The 23707-nt window shown below is 39.5% G+C and overlaps 1 protein-coding gene and 1 non-coding gene across 3 annotated transcripts in view; both read right to left on the reverse strand.

Annotated features, from left to right (window-relative positions):
- The window catches only part of Jazf1 (JAZF zinc finger 1), a 303551-nt gene that overhangs the window by 120081 nt on the left and 159763 nt on the right, over positions 1-23707 (reverse strand). For both annotated transcript variants that reach the window (XM_020180022.2, XM_074065195.1), the window contains exon 2: positions 7528-7600. In XM_020180022.2, coding sequence (XP_020035611.1) covers positions 7528-7600 — 73 coding nt within the window. The remainder of the gene's footprint in view (positions 1-7527; positions 7601-23707) is intronic.
- On the reverse strand, positions 4934-5037 carry LOC141421040 (U6 spliceosomal RNA). The gene has a single exon (XR_012445744.1). It is a non-coding gene; the product is annotated as a U6 spliceosomal RNA (small nuclear RNA).

Genomic DNA, 23707 nt, shown 5'->3' on the forward strand with positions numbered 1-23707 from the left:
GTAAAGAGGTGGGAGAAGAGCCAGGATAGAACAAGTTAAAGGATCCAAGGAAGGAAAGAGCTTCAGTAACAGAAAGTAGCCAACCACATCAATGAAGGTAGGTCAAAGTCTTAAGGAAGATACCAGTTATCTATGAAAAGAAAATAGAAACAGGAAGGGAATTCTTAGGATAGATGAGACCTTTGTGTGACTGAAGGGAGCTTGAGAGAGGATGGATTGAAGCCACAGAGATGAAAAATAGATGTGGCATGATGGCTGTGGTGATGGCTTTGAACAAAGGAGAATGAAAAGAACATGCATAAAAGATCCAGATGAATCTAGAGGTGAAAAAGAGGAAAGTTGAGACAAGACACAGAACTGGCCTTGTGTTCTTAGTTCAGAAACTGAGTTTCTGCTGTTGAAGGGGGGATGAAGAATTCCTCTGGGAACTAGAGCATAGTGGGAAACACTTGAAAATGGACTATGATAAGCTTAGCAAGGTTTCAACTTGAGAAGAAAGGATTATGGAACAATCCTGAGGTTCCAGCTGAGGTTGGAAGCTTGTGTTTGCACTGGGATGAGTCACACTGCCATCTACTTTTCTGGTGGAACTCTTAGCAGTTGCAGGATAGAGGTGCATGTGAGATTTATCTAAGGCTAAGGACTGAAGATAATGATGGGCAAGGTCATGAGGACAAGAGAATTAACTGGTAAATTCAAAGTCACTGTCCAGCAGTCAGCCTGGGTGCAGAGACAAGTCAGACAGGAAGAACTCAGACCCTAGAAGTTATAAGGCCAATGTGGCTCTAGGGAAAGGACACAAGAAGGGGCAGCAGAGACCATGGCCAATGGGAAATCTCATGGTTTAAGATAATGAAAGTATAGCAGCTCTTGCTTAGGACATAGTGTAGGAAATGGGTTTCTTCTATGTGGAAACCCATGTATTTCTAAATGGTTTCATCAGTATCACTGAAGTGTTATTGACAGTAATTAACGAATTTTGAAGATTTTGAAAAGATGTAATGCAACTTTGAACTGGGTTCAAAGATACAACATAAGATCAATCATAGATAATGAGTCAACACAAGAAAGACTAAAAATAAAGTCAACTGAGGGGTTCTGAGTTGTATGAGCAACCCATTTAAAACACTAATTACCCCAGGAACAAACCATAGACTATAAAGACATCTAGGTTCTGGTGCCTAGCAAATGAATCATATCAACAATACTGACAACATTCACCTTTCCTACAATGTGTTTTGTGCCAGCAATTTAACCTAATCTGTTGGGGAAAGCCAACATGTCACATAAGGGCTCCCTTGTGTTTCCCAGTCTTTAGGGCTGGAGGTGTGACTCAAGTGCTCAAGTGGTGCTTATTAAGTATGAGGCCCTAGTACTAGCACCAAAAAAAAAAAAAAAAAAAAATATATATATATATTTTTAATATATTTATATATATATGTATATATATATAAAAATATATATATATATATATTTTTAATATATTTATATATATATGTATATATATATAAAAATATATATATATACATATATATATATATGGTCTTTGCAGAATACAATTAGTAGGCTAAATCAGGTCAAAGATATTCCGAGGAAAAAATCTGGCAGACAGCCATAAAAACAGGCCAAGAAAATAGTAGCACGATGTCTGGTGTTTGAGACCTAACAGCATGCACCATGTTTATGGCATGCATCAGGCCCCAAACTTTGGTCTGGGACTGGGGCACACAACAGAGCTACAGATATGGTAGACAAAGAAAGGAAATAGAAAAGCATGTTTTGTATTGTAATAAATACGACTGCTCTTAGAGGACCATAAACAGGTGGTTTCGTGAAAATCACTGCTTTTAGATTTAAAAAAAATCAAATACTTCAGGCTTGTTTGTATGAAATAAATAGAAGCCCAGCCCAAGCTTTGCTAATTACAGCATTTTTTATGAGGATATGACTGATTATAATCTGGTCAAAATGAGTCCAACTGAAACAGCAAGAGTGAGAGTTTGGGAGGATTAGGTGAGGTTTGGAGTGGGAAGAAAAGGAAGAAAGAGGAAGAAAGCTTTTGTTAAAAAGTTCACATTCTGGTGAGGAGGAATTAAAAAAAAAAGAAACCAGACTTATTTTATTGTCATTCAAAACAATCTCTTATTCAATATTTTTATTTAAAATCCTTGGACATATGCGTAATGGCTGCTTTCAAGTATTTGTTCCTTAAATCCAACATCTAGGCTATCTCAGGAAAGGTCTCTAGTGACCACTTTGCTTTCCTTGTCAAAGGGAACATTTTCCTGTTTCTTTCATGTTTAATAATTTTCACTGTATATTAGATATTGTGATGTCTGACTCATTACTATAAAAGACTACTGGGTTTTGTCCTAGCAGGCAGTTCAATCTCAAACTGTTCATGCTGAACTTGTGCAGGCCTTATTTATACTTCATTAGGCCAAACCTCTAGAAACCTCAGATGTTCCCTAAAACCCTCTAACATGTCAGGACTTACCTCCAAACTCTCCTCAGAGGGTCTTACAGAGGTCTGGCTTTAGGCACTGTTGGGGGTAAGTCTAGACCAAACCATAATCTAGAGCAATGTCCCTGTTTATAATCTGAGGTCTTATTTGTTATCTTAATTGCATGACTAGGGTATTATTAGTTGTTTCCAGGCTGGCCAGGATGCTATATGGTCTCTCTATTCCATCCCCACCCTATAGCGGCTGCTCTCAGATGAAATTCACCAAGATCATGTTCACTTACCTTGATCATGGGCAGCCTACCTACCCTCAGCCATGTGCTCATGGAGGACACTTGTGGAGACTTCTGGAAGGCCTGCACAGCTCTCTCATCCCAGGTCATCTTCTCCTCCACTCTAATACATAGATTACAGCACCTGTATTTCTGAATTTGCCTTCTCAGCTCAGTGGGGTTGTTGGGCTGTGGTTTGGCTACAGCTCATTATACTACGCCATCCTCAGTGAGAGCCAGGTGACCATGGAACTTGCCTCCTAAGCTCCATCTCAGGGATTGCAGTCTTGTACTACCTATCGTCTAGAGCCTCAAAGCCATTATCATGTACATGTGTCTAGTATTTATGGGGGACAATTAGTAACAGCCGTCATTTAATGTTTTTTATGCTGCAAGCCAGATGACTGCTGAAAAAAAATACACAACTTTGATTTTTGTCCATAGGTCCTTCTATGTGCATGGGCAGGAAAGGGTCCTGATTTCTCTTAGAAGTGTTTCTGTAGTTTTTGAAACCATTTTATTTATTTTTTGGGGTGTGTGTATGGTATTGGGGTTTGAACTCAGGGCCTTGTACTTTCTAGGCAATCACTCTACCCCTGAGCCACACTCCTAGCCATTCTGGAATTGTTCATTCACTTACTTTCTCAAAAACCAAATTTGCCCATTTCCTAAATAAATATTTATTGAGAGTCTGCAATGTGCAAGACAGTGTTCTGGAGGCTCCCCAGTTGTGGGGAACGGTGGGGGCAGAAGATGTCCTGCCTTCATGGAGATTATTACCTGTGGAAAATGTTCTGGTTCCATTCCAAAGCAGTGCTTCTCTGCAGTTCTTCCTCTCACTATTGACTTCACAGAGAAATAAAAAGTCTTTTACTTAGATAGCCTTATGTCACAGGTGCTGGCTTGAGTACTTTACAGTTAGCACTAATTGATTTAATACTCAGAGGCATTATTAGAGATGAGAAAACAGAAGTAGAGAGCTGCCAACTCTATCACATGACTCGTGAGCAGCAGATGGACTCTAACCTCAACAGTCTGACTCTGCTTCTCATACTCTCAACCACTTAAGAGTTCTACATCTCAAAGAAAGGGAGGAGAGAAATACGTCAGAAGTATGGGAAAAAACAAACTGGAGATCATTCTCCCTCAGTGTCTCAAGTAGCTGGGACTACAGGATTGTACCACTGTGCCCAGCTTAGAAATCTATTTTACTTTACTCATGATTTCCCAGTCTTAATTACCACAGTATCTTACTGCAAGTAAATGAGTTGTGGGTGGGTGGATGGGGGAGGATTGCTGAATCTCTCAGAATTACTGATCTATGAACACATTATAAAATTTGTGTTTAACCTTCAGAGCAAATATTAAGCTAAGAAAAAAACATTTCTGGAGGTCAAACCTACAACTAATACACCAAGCAGTGCAGGGAGTCCTGTAAAAAGAATTAGAGCTATTCTATAATCATAGGGAAATACTAAATTTTCATTAAGCAGTAAATGATAAGGATTGAACATGAAAAAATACCAATTTGTACCTACAAAGGGTAACTCTTTACATCTTATGCCAAATGCTAAATATATTTTTAAAATTAAAGTTAATTTGGAAATTCTAATTTATGTTATTTTAGTAAAAATATTTTGTAGAGGATGTAGTATGATTAAGAACTTTGGCCATGCATGTTATCATGTCTTTAAGCTACCTAACTCCTCTTTTTCTGGAGAGTCACTTATTAACAAGCTAACTTGTCACCTCAAGGCAGCTACCTGAATTACTTGGATAATAGCTTGAAGAAAATACCCAGAGGAAGCCCATGCTTTCTCAGCAAGCATTTGATGCAGATTCATGGATGAGTCATAGTAGAGGTAGTTTTCCTGCAGGCTCACTGTATTCTGCCTTTCTTTCCTATTGACTGTAGATGCTAGGGTGTCCTTTCCCACTGTCTCTGGAGCCTGCTATGCTGGGATTCACTTTGCACATGGCCTCCAACTCCATGGTAGCAATATATTATGAAGGAGTTCCTACTCACCTCTCTTCCAGGGTTTTTACTTTCTGTAGTATCCTACTGTTTTATCTTACTAGGTTGCTAACCTCCAATTATCTAGGGCATGATAATTATTCTGCATTTTTTAATGTTTTTGTCCCCTCTGTTTAGTTGTCCTATCTTGTTTTCCCAATGTTAGTTTTCCAAATGCTTTTTTAAAATATGGAACACTTCACATTCCATATTTTCACCCATCCTTGTGCCGGGGCCATGCTAATCTCTGTATTGCTCCAATTTTGGTATATGTGCTGCCAGAGCAAGCCCTCTTTCTTAACAAGTTCTTAACTCTCTGATACCAACAAGTCTGGCTGGACAGTGGTTAGATTTGGGAGGAATCTACCTGTGGGTTTGAACCTAATGCCCTTCAATTCCATCATTTGCTTTTTTCTTTCTTGTTTTCTCACAAGTATGCTGTGAGGTTTTCTGGAAGCTATATATAACACACAGTATTGCAGCAGGTTGAATGCAAAATCCAAAAGCCATAAAGCCATTCATTAAATAAACCTGCCTCTCTGCCACACTTTTGGTACTGGGGACCTAAGCCAGGGCCTTGTGCAAGCACTGTACTATCAAACCCCCAACCCCAGATAGATCCACTTTTAAGGGAATTGAAGATTTTCTCTTTCTATCTATAAATACTTATTGTGTTCAACACATTATGTCAGTAGTGTAGAACAATTTGAAATAGGTTAAATAAAGGCAATGTTTTCTACTCAATTATCTTCTTCCTTTAAAAAAGAAACCCCCAAAGCAAGCTCCATGTTAAGGTCCATAACACTGTTGATTGATCAGTCAATGTCATTGCCAAAGAAAGTTTCATCTCAAATTTTAGATGCCTAAATGTTCAGGGTTGCCTTAACATATATGAACAGGGAAACATTAACTCTCACGTCTCCACTATTCAGCACAATTTGAGTTTATGTCCCTCTGAGGTTTAAGGAAAAAGAAGCCTCATATTTGTTCAATATTATTTTTAAAAACAATACTCTTCTGCTATACTCAGGATATTGTTGTCAAGCTGGATTTTTCACATCACCTAACCCTAATTCTCTCTTCTTGACTCTGGACTGACTTCATCTTAATTTTGATGCTGCAATGTTTCTTTTCTCTTATCAAAGGTCCTCAAGACTGCTCTTGCATTATATTTTCAATATGGACAGGCTGATAGTCCTTGGTTTCATGGCCTTCTCTTCTGCTCACTAGATTTTTACTTACCAACAATAAACAAATATCTGGGGTTCATTGTGTGTTAAGTATGGTGCTCTGAATGTGGCACCATCCCCACAAAGGTATCCTGTGCATAAGGAGTAACCTGGCAACCTTTCACAGTCCTTTTCTTCACAGAAAGATCATTAGTAAACTTACTGGTTCAGTACATATGGACCATATGGTCAAGTACATATTCTCTACCAGCTAGGACTTGATCTGTCAGATTTGTTATTTTCTCAGGCCTCCAACTATAATGAGGTGTCCAGTTCAATACCCATCTTCTCAAAGTCTGACTTTTAGTTTACAGCACGTAAAGAAGACAGAGGAACCCATTAAAAGGCACTGAGGGGAAACAATCAAGAGAAAATCGAGAGGGTGGGAGCATTTAGTGAGACAACTGGCCCATCTCATCAAGAAGTCATTTTCAATGTGGTATATAAACACAATGGAGTTTCATTCAGCCATAAAGAAGAATGAAATTATGTTGTCTGCAGGTAGAGGGGTGGAACTGGAGAACGTCATGTTAAGCGAAGTAAGCCAAGCTCAAAAAATCAAAGGTCACATGTTTTCTTTCATATGTGGAGCTAGATAAGTTAAATGCATATATAGAAACATATGATCATATATCTATATATATATTGTGACAGAGAGAACAAAACTGTATTAGTCTGAGGGGGCTACAGAGGTAGGTGAGAGTAAAAAAATGTTAGAGAATGAAAAATATTGAAACAGCCCATCTCTATATGAATATAATGCACTGTATAGTAAACTGCTGAATATTAGGGGAGCACGTTGATAGAGAATGAGTAAGTAATGGAGGCGAGGGGTTTAATTTGATAAAAGCATGATATATATATATATATATATATATAGACTGCAAGTACCAAGGCAAAACCCCCTCAGACTATCAATATACACTTAATTTAAATGAAGGGCAGGAGTGGGTACCAGTGGGATTGAGGTGGGCATGAGGAAAGGGGGGCTGAGGGTGTATATGATGGATGTGTTTTGTAACCATATATGAAAATAGAACCATGATACTTGTTGAAATTGTTCTAAGAAGAGGGGGAGAAGAGGCAGAATGATGGATGGGGTAAATCTAAGATATATTGTAATCACATATGTAAATATCACAATGCACCCTCTTGTACAACTATTATATGCAAAAGAAGTCATTTTCAATCAAAAGAATGGTATCAAATTAATGGAGACATGAGAGACAAAAACAAAACACCCAGGTCCAATGCTATGTTCTGGATGGGACACTGACCTAGACAAACCAGCTATAAAGAATATGTTTAAGGCAGTAAGGCTTAGTATTACATGAATTTGTATGTTAACAGATGACAGTTTTTACCCAAATCACAGTTAGCCGCATAGAGGACTACAATTCTACATCTCTCCAACAGACACCAGAAAATTCCATATAAAGATTGCTTCAAGATAATCTCATACAAACAAATTTTAAGACTTCTAAAAAGATACATGTAGAAAGTAAATAAGTGGCAAATGAGGTTGCTAGATTTCTGAAAATGACTTACCTATTAATGTAACTGAGGGCAACATATGTTGGCTGCTGTAATTCTTGCTTTTCTAAAACACGTGGATCTGTATCTGCAATAAAAACAATTATGACTTTTCAGATTTTGCATCAGAATATGTGAGGCTACCTAACAGTCACAGAGGCTAAACAGAGAAAGATTAATTTAGACCCCTTTTTAAAGAAAATGTGGTCAGCAAGGCACAATCATTTGTTCATTCATTCATAAATAACAAGATATTGCATTACTTTTCAGGGGAATTCCAAACATCAACAGTGATAAAATGCCCATCTGTCACACAAACTCTTGCACAATCCCCCTCATAAATATTGGTTTTCACTGCTTACAGTTACAATGTTGGCATGGTTTTCAGTGGTTAATAGGCCTAAGAAAGAAAGTCTCTGTTAATTATGTTCACTTCAATGCTGGAACAAATTAGTTTCTATTGGAAAGCTCTATCAATTTGAAACTCTACCGAGTATTGTTCTTGTTCACTGAACACTTTTCTGAGTTTGGATTCATATTCTGGAGGCAGAGCTTCTCCTTTTTAAATGTGTAATGAGTTTATTATAACTTTTCTAGACCCTCAATCAGAAATTGTCATACTGGTTCAGAGTCAACAAACAGCACATTCACAGAAGGGTTTCCCATCAAAGAGGCGGAATTTAACACCATAGCAACACACTATAATGGCACTTCTCTAAGCACAGAACCAAAACTATACTTCTTATGAAACGTTCTCAAGCTTCTGATGTGCAGAAATTGCATAAATATATGCAAAACACTGTTATAAAAACAGAAAGGAAGGAAATGTGTTTTCTTGGGAAAAGGTTCAGACATCACACAGATTTCTTTCCCTTACAGCTTCATCTATAAACCACTGCATTATTAAGAGTCTCCCAGCTGCACTTGGCCATAACACCTCCTTTGATGTCATGACAGATGTTGTTTCAAGCACCTTTGTACAGGAAGTGTTTACTGCATGTGGTAGATGTGAGATATACACACTAACTTCAACATGCATTAATAGGGGATGGGGGACAGGAGCAGACACAGCATCAGAGAATATGGGTGGCAAAAATGATAACAGGATAATCTATTTAAGAATTTCATGTTAACTTTTTGTTTTTCCTAAGCTAAGAATTCCAGGCGTACACTATTCAGAAATCCTTCTTCCTTAGGTCTCTGCCATTGCAAGTCCTTGAAAGGCTGAATTCTGAAACAAGAGACAAAAACTCTGTGGAGTTGGGTCTCATGGTTTTATCAGCACAGATGAGAACAGATCTGTAATTTAACATTTTATCTTCCTACCACAATGATTACTTATGCAACCAAGGCTGCTCTTTGGTCTACAGAGATAAAGTTAGTGACTCTCTAAATACAAGGAAACCACTTTTGAGGGGAAACCGTTTTTCAAATATAATCCTAACACTCATTAAAATTTCCTATAATCCCAATGTAACTCTGCATTTCTGAGAGGAAGGCACTCACTGGGGAGGAGTCTGCAGAGCTATGTTTAAAAGCGAATGGTGTCTTGTCTAGAGATACAATCCGTTGGCATGCTGGGTGGCCATGGGGGAAAATGGCGAGTGACACAGCAATCCTGCGAGGCCTAAGTGCTTAACAAGGCAAGACCTGAGATTGGAGACAAAAATCCAAGAAAATGAGAAGAAAGGAGGAAGAGAAGAAAGAACAAGGCAATGATTGCAAATGTCCCTGTGGAAAATTTCTCATGTGCTCACAAAACAATTCTACATCAAGTTTAGTTATTAATGGAGGAGTTTTGCCTTTGAGCTAGGGTCTTCGATTCACTGTATGTATTTTTTACAAAGGGATATATGGTATATGATTACATAAGTTAATTTTGAAGGAAAAAAGCACCATTTCAAGTCTAAAATTTGTGTACAAAGGGGTAGAGAGTTAAGATGCCAGTGGACGCTTATTAGATCCTTTATTTTTGTCTTTGTTTCTGTAACTGGAATCCAACCTAAGAGTTTTTCCCACAAACCATCTTCTAAAGCTTCCCTTTATTCTCACATTATGTTAATTTCTAAACTAATTTTAAATGTTACCTTTCCAAGCTATCCTTATTTTTTTTTCTCTTTTATTACTGTGCATGTGTGTATGCTTGTACACACAAGCATATTCTTTTCTACTTCAAAGTTGTTATAGTCTGGATCTTGAATGTCACCCAAAAGCCTGTGTTAAAGGCTTGGTACCTAGACTGTGGTTCTATGGGAAGATGGTGAAACCTTTAGGACGTGGGGCCTAGTAGAAGTTAGGTTACTGGGAATATGTCCCTGAATGGGAGATTGGGATCCTGGCTCCTTCCTCTTTCTCTTTACTTCCTGGCCACCATGAGGTGAGCTGCTTCTTTACCATATGCTCCAAAAGCCATGATTTTCTGCCTTGCCACAGGCCCAAAAGCAATGGAGCCTACCAGCCACAGACTAAGACATTTGAAACTGAGCTAAAATAAACCTTTCCTCTTTTTGAGTTGATAGCTCATGTATTTTCTCACGGTAACAGAAAGCTGATTCATGCAGAATCTCTTTGGCAAAGGGGCAGAAAGTACCTTATATTAAATTCTGCAGTTCTTTCATGCTCAAAAAAAATGGTGTTGGCCCTGACACTCAAACAAACTACATTATAATCTTGTTTCTCAAAGAATCAAGAATGTTCAGCACTCTATTTGCAAAGAAAGATTTTAAAATTTTGATTACTTTGCTTCACCACATTCTATAACCTATGCCTGACAGTAACATATCCTCAAATTATAAGTGGGAGACAGACTTTTACAAGCTTCCAAATGCCACCTTTTCTGTGACAAAAAGAGACCACTTCTGCCTTAGACAGAATTCTTCATTTTTGTTAGATTGCAGACCCTGATAACCAACAAGACAGCAAAACTTCTGGAAAGACATCTCCCAGGCCTAAATCCTTTTTTTTAGATTGTTTCCTCAGACAACCTTTAGAACATACATCAAAGTTTTGAGTTCTTAAAATGAAATGATGCACTTGGTGGCCACAAACCAGAAGAGGCCTGCAGAAGTGCTAATGGAGGAACCACATCAGCTGCTGGTCCCAAATAAACACTGGTCTGTCAGTTGCTTCCTGGCTGGCTGCTGTGTGGTGATCATGACTCACCATTTTATGGATTTAATTATGCTGCTGAGCACTTCACATTCAGTAAAAGTACAATAGCTGCCTTCATTATTTCTCCCTCCCTGACAGAAACATAACTGTCTGATGCTAAACACTCTCTATAGGAAAGGACTCTAGAGACAGGAGCCTGGGATTTTCACAGTCAGGTGGTTCTCTCCAGATACTGCATGGTGACATTCTCCTTTTCAGGATTATGAAGACAGAAGGAACATTATCACCTTGAACTAGAAAGAGTTTCAGTGTCCATTGGATATTGCTGAATTCAATTAAAAACTTCCTTATACTATGTGTCAAATAATTCAGAAATAGTTTCGCATATGAATTGCTATAATAAGGAATCTAATAAGAAATGAAATGGCCACAGCATACCATCTGCCAAATATTTCTCTGACTTGTTTGTTCAAAGTGCCAATAAAATGTGAAACTGGAACATTGACTACAGTTGCCCAGAGATACACTACACTTCAGAAAGTGGTTTGTGGGTAGAAACACTTGAATTTTTCAGGGCCACGTGATGTTCCTTAAGCTAGCAACTTGGGCAATTTCTACAATGTAGCCACACATAACAGCTCTGCTGCTTCTATATCACTAAGCAGTGACAGAAAGATAAATCCAAACTTTTTCAGCAGGAGAGGGCAGAGTCCAACACAGCACTGACAAAAATTATGATACTGTTTCATCCTCAGGCCACCCTTTGTATGCTCTCTTTCCCTTGCACACTCAGAGTTCAAGTTGATGGAAAAATTCAAATTTTAAAATGTATTTAAAAGTACTCAAGTAATAAATCTATCAGATTACCTCAAAGTTTCTAAGAGCACATCCTCTAAAGTGGCTGGCAATGTGTGTCTTCTGTTATCTTGGTAATATTTTGTGCATACAGCTCTATGATAAACACTTTGCTGTTTAACACCACACCCAGGTACAAAGTGGAAGCCTTTGCAGGTCACTTGATCCTAGCCACTCATAGTTTTATAAGCTCAACTGAATTGCAAAGGGCTCATTGCCATAGCACTAGCTTCCATTGCTTTTCAAGCAACAGTAAAAGGAAGGAAGGAGATGGCAGAAACCAGGAAAGGAGCCTTCAGACCTTTTCCAGTAGGAACTGGAAGTGAAACCCAGTTAAGAGCCAACACCAAAGCCCACTTTGTTCATTCTGTAAGGGCCATGTACATGCTGTCTCTAGCATAGGATGGCAAGCAAGGGTATGGATTTGTGATACTTCTAATAAATAGTCCTTTGTAGTGCTATCTTCAAGTCTATCCAAACACTGTCACCAGAGTTATTTTCTGGGTCAATCAAGACTAACAAACTCATAGGTTTTGGCTAGGCTCTAGCTAGTCTATTTTTCTAGGGCTCTGTATACTTGGAAGTGCTTATAACTTAAGGTTAGAAACCAGCCGTGCTGCCTTGCCACTAAACTATTAAGGCCTCTCTGTACATGAGCAGTGAGCGATCTGTAGGTTGGGAGGCAGCAGTGAGGGGAAGACTGTCACACCCCTCGAGAGGCCTTCAAATTCTATATTCCCCAAGACTACTTCTTTTCTAAGTGTGTATAGCAACTGTGGGGAGCCTGAGAGGATGTGGGTGGGAAAGCATGGGGGGATTGCAGCACTGGAAGACCTTGGAGAGGCAAACACCCACCCAGTCAGATGAGTGATTTTGAAGATCAGGGCTGGATTTACCACTTTTCTTACTAATTAGCGGGTGTAGTCTGTTCTCAGCTTTCCCCCAGCTGTTGAATTTACAAAGCCAGATAGAGTCAGAGTTTGTTCAGCATAGCTTCCTACTGCATCCTGGGTGGGGTTTGTCACATCCTCCTCCTTGCTCACCCCGCTTCCTTCCTTGCACCACCACTGTGCTTACACCACTGAAGGGTGAATGCATGTTGCCTGGGAATATCCTTTTTCTTTCCCACATTCTCCAGAGATCAGGAATATGTCTCAACTTTTAAAAAATCTCTCCAGCACTTGGTTCTCCAGTGTCTGGCATTGTAGGAGATGCAAAATAATTGTTGAGTGGAAACACAGATCAGTTAATTTTATAATGAGAACATGGAAGACTTTGGATTAAACATGGTAGGATAGTCAAGAGCATTTGTATTCTTCACCATTGCATGGCCCACTAAGGTGGAAAGCAAGGGATAGAAAAAAGGGAGAACAGACATAACAAACAAGTTGTTTTGATCTGTTGTTTGTAACATGGAAAAGTCATACAGGACCAGAAAGAAACCTCAAGTATGAATGAAGTTACTATTTCTAGTGCCAGTCGTGGGGAACACCAAGAGCCAGGAGCTGAGCCCCTGAGAGGCCTTGGACTTGGGAGGTGCCAGTTATGGCAAAAACAAAAATAAAAAACAAGGAGTGGTTCAGGGCTGAAAACAGGAGGGTGGTCAAAAAGGTGAATTATCTAGGAACACCGAAGCAGGACACCAAGCCTAGTGGAGGAATAAAGAAAGGAACAGAGTGAAGAGAGAGGGGAGAGTACAAACAGAGGGTTATGGTGGAAATGTACTCATCTCATTGCTCCCAAGAACACTGGCTGACAATCAGAAGGATTCTTTGATTCCATTAAATGGGTGCAGAGAAAAGACCACCAGATGCTGACATCTGGTAACTTCCCAATTAAATGCTCTTCCTGTAGTTAAGAACATGGTCAACAAGTTCTACTGAGCCAAGAACAGTCAAGGAATTACTGCTAGGCAATGGAGAGAATGTCTTGAACATGAATGAGAGAGACCAAAACAAATGGAGAAGGCAGGAAAGAAGGGAGAGAGGAAAGGAAGGAGGGGAAGAAGAAGAAAGAAAGGAGGCAGGCAGACAAGTCAAAGGGCAAACAAATGGAGGCCTGGGAGGTTACATGACATGCCTTCTTACATAAATCCTGTACTAGAACCAGAAGCCCTGTGTCCTGAGTCCTGCTGGGCTAGTATTCTGACCACCAAAAAGCTACTTCATTCTTTGAAGTAAGTTCGTTGCTACTGTCCAGTTGTAACAGTGGACTCCATATAATCTTTATGGCTTTCTTAAAAGCCAGCATAGTTTTGCTGCAACTTTCACTCTACTTTCAAGACTGAACCAACAATTTACAAGGACCAGCTTTTAATTCATGACTAGTTTACTTCATCTGCTGAAATAAATATTTCTTGTTGGCAATAGTCTTTTTAAAAAACCTTACAATTGCATGTGACCAGCTTTTGAATGGATCAACTTTTCCTTAGTTTATAGACACGTCATTTGAAACTTTTCCCAAGCCATAATTTCTATTACAGGGAAGTCAGTGCAAATTATATTGAGATCCCCGCCTTTCCAAATTCAATGTGAAATCCAGATGCAGTTAAGTGTTGCTGTAAACTTTATGAGCTAAAAATCTAAAAGTTGGGGACACTGTGCAATACAATAACACAATCTATTAAAAAAGCTTTCATGTTCACATTTGTAGCCTGAGTTTTCCTGCTACAAGTGAATAAATAAACACAATTCAACCAAGAACTGTTTGGATAATGCTCTAGGAGATGACTTATAAACAAACACAGTAGTTGAAGCCTTCCCTATTTCTGGCATGGCCAGAGAGTTCTTAGCAATAGACTGTTCTAAGAAGAATTTCTTTCCAACTTTTTCTCAACCCATCAAACGCCTATGGTCACTGAGTGACTGCTTGAATTTTCCCCTTGTATAAGTGGTATAGCCTTAAGCCTATAAAAATGACACTAGTAGTTCATACTCCTCAGTGGAGATGGGGTATTATTGACCCATCCTGGTTACCTGTGAGAAAAGAGGTTGCCAGAGAGAACCATGACTGCCAAGTGTGCTTGGAGGTACACTGCCTGCATATTTGCATATGGTAGCCCTGGAGACTGGGGTGCTGGGAGTAAACAACAAAATCCTTTTGAACTGGAGGATGGCCCAAACTCAGCTCCATTCAATCCTATAAGCATGTTCACACATGCACACAGACTCATACACAAATGGATATATACTCTTGCTTTCTCTAGAAACAAACCCCATGCTCATCCATGTATCATGCAATTCCAAAGAACATCAAGCAGCATCCTGTGTCACCCATGTCCATTGAGAAGCCTATAAGCAGGCATGTGTAGGAAAAGAGGGCTGCTAGTGAGTGAGGCTCAGTGACAGAAGAAACAGCAGGAAAACAAGGCTCTGGAATTACTCTTCAAGGATGGCAGGGATTAAGGGTTTCTGGAAAGGAGACTTTCCTTCTGCCTAGCATTATTTGCCCAGGGAAATCCATCCTCTAAGAATTTGCCCATATTTATTATTTCTATGTTGTACTATATATGCAAATCTGTCTTATCCCACTAAAATGGTAGCTCTTTAAAGAACTTGGTCTTAAAAGCCACAAATCTAAGTACAGGGTTCTGTTAAAAATCAGTATTCACTCTGATGGATTCTGAATAACTGAATGGATGTGCTGGATGAAACACAAAGGACACAAAGATAATCATCCAGTGCAGACAACTCTGACTAAGACAGTCAGAGAGCCAGGAGAGGAGCATATATTCAAGTGTAAGTGACTGTATTAGCATATATGCTAAGATGAAAAATAAAGACAATCTAGCACAGATGTTCAGGAAGCACTAAAAAATGACATAAAATTCAGAATACTAGGGAAGAGAGGCAGATAGGGCTAATTAGGAAGGTTTTACTGATGAACGAGACCTTAGGCAGGTTTTGAAGGGAGTAAGAATAAGGAACCATTCAGAGGCAAGGGCTGGAGACCTAAGTGTGGCATTATGTTTGAGGCAGAAGCACAGGTTTAAAGTCTGTGGGTAGTATGAAAACAGTCAAAACTCATTAGTTATAGGATATTTGTAAAGAGATTTCAGGAGAGTGGTTCTGAACCGTAGGCAATCCCATGGTAAGATGCCACTAAACATCATCCAATGTATACCCAACTACAACAATCATCTGTCTTAGAAGGTCAGTAGTGCCAAAGCTGAGAAAGCTGGTGGAAGAGCTTCATGACTATGAAGAAATGGAGCGATTGCTTCTACATTATGATTTCTGTTCTTTTCTGTGGTTCAAAGCAAGAGGCTAGAAGGAAACAAAAACACAATGACACAGAGGTTGCTAGAACCTAGAGAAGAGTACATTCTTACTGGAAACAAAGAAATTAAATTCATTTCTGAAAAGATGTCCTGAGTTCCTGCCACATTCTCATTGTTTAGGAGAAATTCTTCCAGTAGGTTCACAACTGAACAAGATGAATGTAATTCCCGGTATCAACAAAAATTCCTGGTAAATCCAAGACAGACTATGATGTGTATCAACATAAATACACTAACTACTCCAAAAATAAAACGTGATTCTATGAGAATCAAGGAAACTTCTTGAAAGAAGAATTTACAAGAGTCTTAAATTTCATTCACAGTCAGGAAAGGTGAAGAAATGATGAGTCTGAATAGAAAATAGTTTGATCAGGTAAACAGAAATAGAACAGGGACTAGCAAGTAGTCCAGTGTGGCTTGTTTGTAACAGCCTACAACAAAGAGCTGGCCTCCTCCTGGGAGAATTGCTCTGAGAGTTCAGCTTTAATTCTGCAGGCATTCTGCAGAATTGCAGACATTGCAGAGCCCCAGGAAATATAAACTGAGATGGTCCATGTTTTAGAAAATAACTGGAAGTGGTGTGGAGGATAGAGGAGAAGATGGGATACAGAAATATAAGATTTGATGAAAGTAGAAATGGAAATACAAGTATTTCTTACATTATAGATCTGAGTGTCTCAATACCGAAAAAAAAGAAAGTAAAAAGTGGAAATGGTTTGATAGACAAAGTGAGGCATGCTTCTGATGTGTGGCAAGACATTATGCAGAACCAAGAAGTCAGAGCTTTGGAGAGATAAGGGACTCATGATACAGATAGGACAGAAGCACTAAAGAATCTCAACACCATGCATTCCAACAGGCAACTGGACCAAAGCTAGGCCCTCAAGACAGTGATACATAGCAAAAACCCAACCACCCTGATTAAAGACTTGGTTATCATGTAACTTGGCCAACTATCTGCTGAGAACCTAGTAGATCAAGCACGGAAAAGGAAAAGCCTGAGTTGTACTTCATTTGAAACCAAGTGACTGATAGATGTCCTAAGGAAGTGAATATAAAAGGTTGCAGATGGGGAAGAACTGAGTAAAATGGGCCCTCAGTTCAGTGTTTTAGTTGATCTGATACCTGAACCACCAAGGCTCACTATGGGAATCACTCTCACTGGAACCCTTGTTACCCACTTATTGGTCTTGGTTAGGATAACAATGTCACTCCACACAAGTTGACCCGCCTCAGTTCAATACTAGCTGTGAAACTTCTTCACGTCTTAGGGGTTTTTTAACCTGAAAAATATTAATAAGCATAGTATTTTCATCATAGGGTAGAAATGAGGACTAAATCAGCAATGTGTGAGGTATAGGTAATTACTCAGTTTTTTTTCTTTTTTTAGCCCGTAAAGTGTTTTGAAATGAAGATCTATACTGTTGTGGACTATCTCCACTTTTAGGTCAATGGCATAACAATGCACAGAAAATCTAAAAAACTCAGTCTTGTGTGATAGCACATGGCTGTAATTCCAACTACTTGGGAGGCAGTGATAGGAGCATCACAGTTTGAGGCCAACCTACACAAAAGCTAATGAGCCCCTACCTCAAAAATAAGCTGGATGTGGTGGTCCACACTTGTAATATCAACTACTTGGAAGGTGGAAGTAGGAGGATTAAAGTTCAGGGTTAGCCCAGGCAAAAACACAAGACCCTATCTGAAAAACAAACTAAAAGCAAAAAAGACTTACCATGTGGCTCAAGTGGTACAGCACTTGCCTACCAAGTGCTAGGCCCTGAGCTCAGTCCCAAGTACCACATCTTCCCACTCCCCCACACTCCAAAGGAAAAAAATATAAAAACTTATCACCTAATTAAGTGTGGCAGGGACTGCTGGTTGCTGTTCAATAATCATTTCCCCTTTTTTCTCCATAATGCTTAGAAACATGGCTGGCTGGCACAAGACTACATTTCCCAGCATTCCTTGAATCAGGTGCATCCAAGTGATTACATCCTGGCCAGTAGGGTGCAGGGCTTTGAATAAGAAACCTTTTTAAAGACAAGTGCCTTTCTCTATGATAATTTTCCATTGAGGTGACTGGAAGACTGACTAGAGCTCCTGGGTCTACTCTGGGTAGGAGATAATCTTGGGAATGGAAGTCATCTATAGCATAGCAATACTGCTAACCAGATGAAGTCCCACACTGTGCCTGGACTGACTACTTCCAGGCTTTTTGAAAGTAAGAGAAATAAATTCTCTTCCACTTAAGCCATTGTTATTTGAGGGCTTCTTAGTTATGTGAAGTCAAACCAAATCTTAATCAAAACCTAAAGCCAGAACGCTAGTTTATTTTATTGGACCCAAAGCTCTGATAAAAATCATGAAATAGTTCATGTTTGCTTTATGTTTTTGGATTAAAAAAAATTCTGGGAACTGATCATGCTAAGCTCATGGAATGAAAATCAGAGTAAAAAAAAATCACACTATGCCATTTGTGGCTAACTCTACAGTGGGATGGTTAATGAATGGGAGAAAGAGGAGGAGAAAACCATCATGTCAAATTATGGCTCCTCTGGTCCCTTTAAGACTTTCTCCAGAACTGGTTATTAGTGAGCAATAATGAAGCAAATCGCACATGTATATTGCCTCTGAGTTATGAACAATGCAACCAGCAGTAACCTTTGAAGCTGTCAGGATCTTTTCAGGCAGGCAATTAAAGTGAAAAATGAGAGTATGCACAACTTCTATCACCCCAAACTACATGTACTAACACCACCTACAAACACTGACATTGGAGTGGGCTCAGTCTGAATATTTATTAATGCAGATCTGTTCCCATTTGTTCTTCTTCTTTTCTTGTAACTCAACCTACCCCCACATGCCAATTTTTTTTTCTTTAAAGGGCAGCTCTGACACTATGAATTGCATTTACCTGAAATCTACATACACTGAAACATCTTTCCTATATGCATTGAAAGAAATTTCCTTCCCTTTCCCTTGGCCAAAATATAAATTTAGGATAAGCGTGGATTCTAGAGGAGAAAAGTTGAGAAAGAAGTAAATCTCAGGGATACACAAAATAATCAAGATGAAAATAACCAACAATAACAGATATTCATAGAAGGTCAAATATATATGTCAAGTAATGGGTGCTAGGTATTGAACATCCCCTTCCCCTCCAAAAAAGTTTCCTCAATTAGACCAGACTCTAGAAGACGTGACATATTGATATGAAAGCATGATGAGCTAATATTAAAAATACTTGCTTTTCCACATGCAGGAATTGCTCACTGTATTCATGTTTTGTGATTTTTTAGAACCTAAAAGAACTTTAGAGAAATGCCAGGAATAACCAACGGAGACTGCTGCCTGATGAGCCAGCTAGAAAAGGTCGCCCAAGCTGAGAAAAGACTGCTGTTCTAGAGTCCAACCCCTGTGAATCCTATCAGCAAGCTTGTCTCCTTTGGTTTCAGTTATTCCTACATCACCAAGTACCTAGAGACCAGTAGTTCTCAGCTAGAACTTCAGGTTAGTATCACATGTCTCAGCAAAGATTCTTCTAGGCAACCAGAGTTGACAATTTCTACAGACTCTGAGAAGGCTTAGAAACTGAAAGAGATAGAGAACTGGTTGGGAAAGTTATTAAACCAAACAGCTTATGTTTTCTCCCCAAATTAAAAAGGCAATTGTAACACTGGAAACTATTGAAAGTTCTTTCAAGATTTTTTTTTTTTTTGCAGTACTGGAGTTTGAACCCAGGGCCTAATTCAGCCCTTTGTTTTGCAATGGGTATTTTTGAGATAGGGTCTCATGAATTATTTGCCTGGGCTGGCTTTGAACCAGTTTTCCTGATCTCTGCCTCCTGAGTAGCTAGGATTACAGTCATAAGCCACTGGTGCCTGGCACTGCTTTTAAGATTTTATAAAACATCCAATGACTAGTGAAATCTTTTAAATTCAGGCTTCCTTTTATTCAGCCTTATCCTCTTTCATTTACTATACAAAAAATGCTAAGTTTTGTAATCACAGAAACCATTTATTTTTTTAGTCATTGATTCTTTTCACTGTGGCCTAAAATTAATAAGACTGTATCATTTGAGTCCTGGGGCTCAGAATTTTTTTTGTAAGATTGGCCTGAACCAATGTGGTGTTCCTGGGCTATTATGTACCTCACTAACAAATCAGGCCATAACCATCCATGTTAGTTTTGCATTTTGGAAGCCAGTTTTAGATAGGGTTTGTCAAGAGAAATTGCCTTCATTACTTCCTGTCTCCCAGGGAGCAAAATTATTGCTTTAAAAAAAGTAAAGCCACATAGAGAAAGAGCTGAACATCTGAACACAGATTTAGGTGATGGCTCTGTCTATAAGTCATCAGACCTAGTGCATATCTATTATAGCTTTCTGTGTCCAAGTTGGGTCTGAGGGGCTCTGGCTGCCCCTCCATGGCATCACACATGCTGTCTCTGTGCTCAGATGGTAGTGAGGACCACAGTGTTCAAGTTCACAAGCCTCAGAGGCTATGCACTGACTGGGGATTTGTGGCTTCGGATTCCGTGCAGGTTGCATTCACTCTACTGGCTAATGAGCACAGGTGTGTGCTGAGCTGTAACTCTGAGTGATCTTGCCAATGGTGTGAATTTGGGAATTGGGAATGGCCCTCTTAGTTATCTGGCATCTCGCAGATGGCTCCTGGTGATGTTGGCTTCTGTGGAAGGACTTTGGGGAAGTCTGGGCTTTCTAATACATTTTTTAAAATAAAGCTTCAATTTTCTTTAGATAGACAACATTATATTGTAGTTACCGGTGTAGTCTCCTACCTACTGTGTGACCTAAGCAAGTTTCTCAGCCCAAGACTCAATTTTCTGATATGGAAGCCAGTGACTCATAGCTCTTCTACATTATGGAGTTCTTAAGGGGAATAAGAGAGAGAACACACATACAGCAAAGAGCAGAGGTTGGTACATGGTAAATACCTAATAAATCTCAATTACTATTATTTCAGCCAGTCAGTGCTTACATTGTGGGATTATATTTGTGAACAATCAATAATTCTTAAGCAGCAGTAATGAAACAGATTATAATGATATTATTACATCCCTGAGTGCCTACTCTGAGTCAGAACTGAATGAGTTGCTCTCCATGTGCAGTCCTCATCCACCTTGCACTTCCATTCCCAAAGGAAAATACAAAGCTCAGAAAAGGCCCCAATCCCACAACTAGGAGATAAGGTCTCAAATTCAGGTTTATCTGACTTCCAAGTGCAAACTCTTTGGCAATTCCTGCTACCTCCTCTAAGTGGAAATAACTTATTGTGTCACAGCATTGAGTCTTATGATACTATTCAATGATGATTTTATTAAATCTCTTTCATAAATGAACACAAATTTTTATAGCAAAATTAAAATAAGCACTATGTAACTATTAACATATAAAAAGTTTGTTCTTGTATGGCTTGGAATCATCTCATACATCACAGAAACACATTGAGGTCTTCTAGGAATTCCTGCCTTCCACACCTGCTATTCTTTGAGTGCTAGTCAACCTTAACGATAGGACTCAGCTGCCCCATAGCTTGGTCACCAATAATCAGAGTAGGGAGGGGTTTGGATGGTCCCTGGGCTAGGGTGGTAGGTCAAGCTGTTCCCAATCACTTTTGGGGGGTGGATGGGGACTGATGATTGAACTCAGAGCTTTGTTTTTACAAAGGTGGGGCTCTATCACTTGAGCCACACCTCCAGTTAATTTTGCTCTGGTTATTTTGGAGATGGGGTCTCAAGAATTATTTGCCTGGGCTAGCCTCAAACCATGATCCTCTTGATCTCAGCTTTCCAGTGGGAATCACACATTTTAACCACACAATCTCAGTGTGAACGCTACAGCCCTACTTTCAACTGCCAAAATAAGGTGGCTTCCCAGTTATCTCTCCAGGAATAACACCAAGCAGCTTCAGTCTTTCTGGCAAATAATCTGTGAGAAAGAAGATTTTAAACTTTTTACAATAGAGACCTGTATTATTTGTATAAGGAACTTAGATTTCAATTTCCTTTACATCTCTTTGCTCCAGATTGGGGGACGAGACGTGCACACACACATCGGTTAAGATTTTTCTCTTGAAAGAGAATGGACCTTCACCAGAAAGTTCTCCAAAAGAGCCACATATCTTTTTGGTGGAGAGAAAATACTTGCTGGCTACCTTTCAGTTGAGGTTATTAAAAGGCATCTGACTTGTGAAGAACTGTGTCATCAACTAACTTGCTTTCTACATAAAAGGGAAGCCTTTCAACTTATAAATCAAGGCACATTTAAATAATTTTATCACACACTTGAACCAAATGTGAAAAATGTTTAAGTAAAATAGACATTATCAAAGAAATCACAAGATTTCAGATTCCTCAGAGGTTTTCAGTAGACCTTGGGGATTTGGAAGCATTACTATCAGTTGAGCCTCAGAAAATAGAAGGCAGAGACTAACGGATTTTCTCAGCTTACTTGAGATGAGTTTTAATACTCTAGATGTGAACCCAATATCATAAAGATATTCAATCCTCTTTTTTTTGTGGCTTGGCTTTAAAAAGGAATGTAGAGATAACATATATACACTTAAAAAAATGTTGGTGAATGTCTACAACCGCTCTACCATCATTCTCTCTTCTCTCAGCCCACCTTCATACTTTAGCCACAGATCTGTTTTTCAACATTTTCCCTGCAACCTAGATATACATTTTAAATGATAACTAGCCCACTGCCCCCACAAAAGTTTCAGAAAACCTTATTCGACTTCACTACATGCAATGCACCCTGACAACATCATTCCATTAAAAGATATATCGGGGCAACTCATTAAACTGATTTTATGGCCTACTAATGAGTCCCAACTGGTAATTTTAAAATGGCAATTTTACTAAATTACAAATCAGTGATGTCACGCATTAAGCCCATACCCACACGTGGATCTTTATTACTTATGTGATTAAAAAAAAACAGGTGAAAAATACAGAACATCATTTATAAGTTGGCTCCATCAAATTCCTCAGGCTCATCTTTCAATAGCTCTCCACCTGGCCCCTGCAGCACAGCAACTCCTAACTTCCTCTTGTCTTCTGTGCACTGTGTTCCATACCTCTTGTTCTGATTACCCTATCTGTCCTTCTGAACTGTTCTGAACCCCAAGTGCTGTTTTAGCAGGACTCTTTTTGAGTGTGGGGGACACTGGGGTTTGAACTCAGGGCCTCACGCTTACTAGTCAGACACTCTACCACTTGAGCCACTCCACTGGCTCCTTTTTTGTGTTGAGTATTCGAGGTAGGGTCTCTTGAACTATTTGCCTGGGCTGGCTTCGAACTGTGATCTTCCTGATCTCTGCCTCCTGACTGGCTAGGATTATAGGCAAGAGCCACTGGCACCCAGCTAGCAGGATTCTCTTGACACTGGTTTTTAGCTAAGCTCTGCACAGGTAGCACCAGGAGAGTATCGCAGGGTGAAAGGAGCAGGTAATTGGGCATCTGTCCAACCCCTTCTGGCCAGGCATGGTTTGGACAATGACTGCAATGCTCCACTTAGAGCCATAGTTCTGGCCGTGATCCCTCTTCCAAACTGCCATTCTCTCTAGGTTCTGGTAATAGTGTTACCTTCCCTGTCCTCTCTGCATCCTCCTGCTGCTGGGTCCTGGGTGCCTTAGACTTCAGGCTCCCTTAGCCTGCCACATTCCCATAAGTAGCCTCTATTTACCTCTCTTCTGCTGCTGAGTGAGACACCTTTGTGATGTATACTGTTTCCACTACCTGGAACACTTCTCACTTCCTTCTGTGGTCATCCTTAGATTCACCTTCCAAAAGCCATCATTCCATGACCTTACATAGTAAAATCTGCCTTAGTATACCCATCTAGCAAAGAGATGAATTTCATTTTAAAGAGCCTCTGTTCCCAAAAGATCCAGCTTCTCCAAAGCAAGCACCCTATTTCTC

Source organism: Castor canadensis, chromosome 2 (assembly GCF_047511655.1).
Source record: "Castor canadensis chromosome 2, mCasCan1.hap1v2, whole genome shotgun sequence".
Classification (NCBI taxonomy): domain Eukaryota; kingdom Metazoa; phylum Chordata; class Mammalia; order Rodentia; family Castoridae; genus Castor; species Castor canadensis.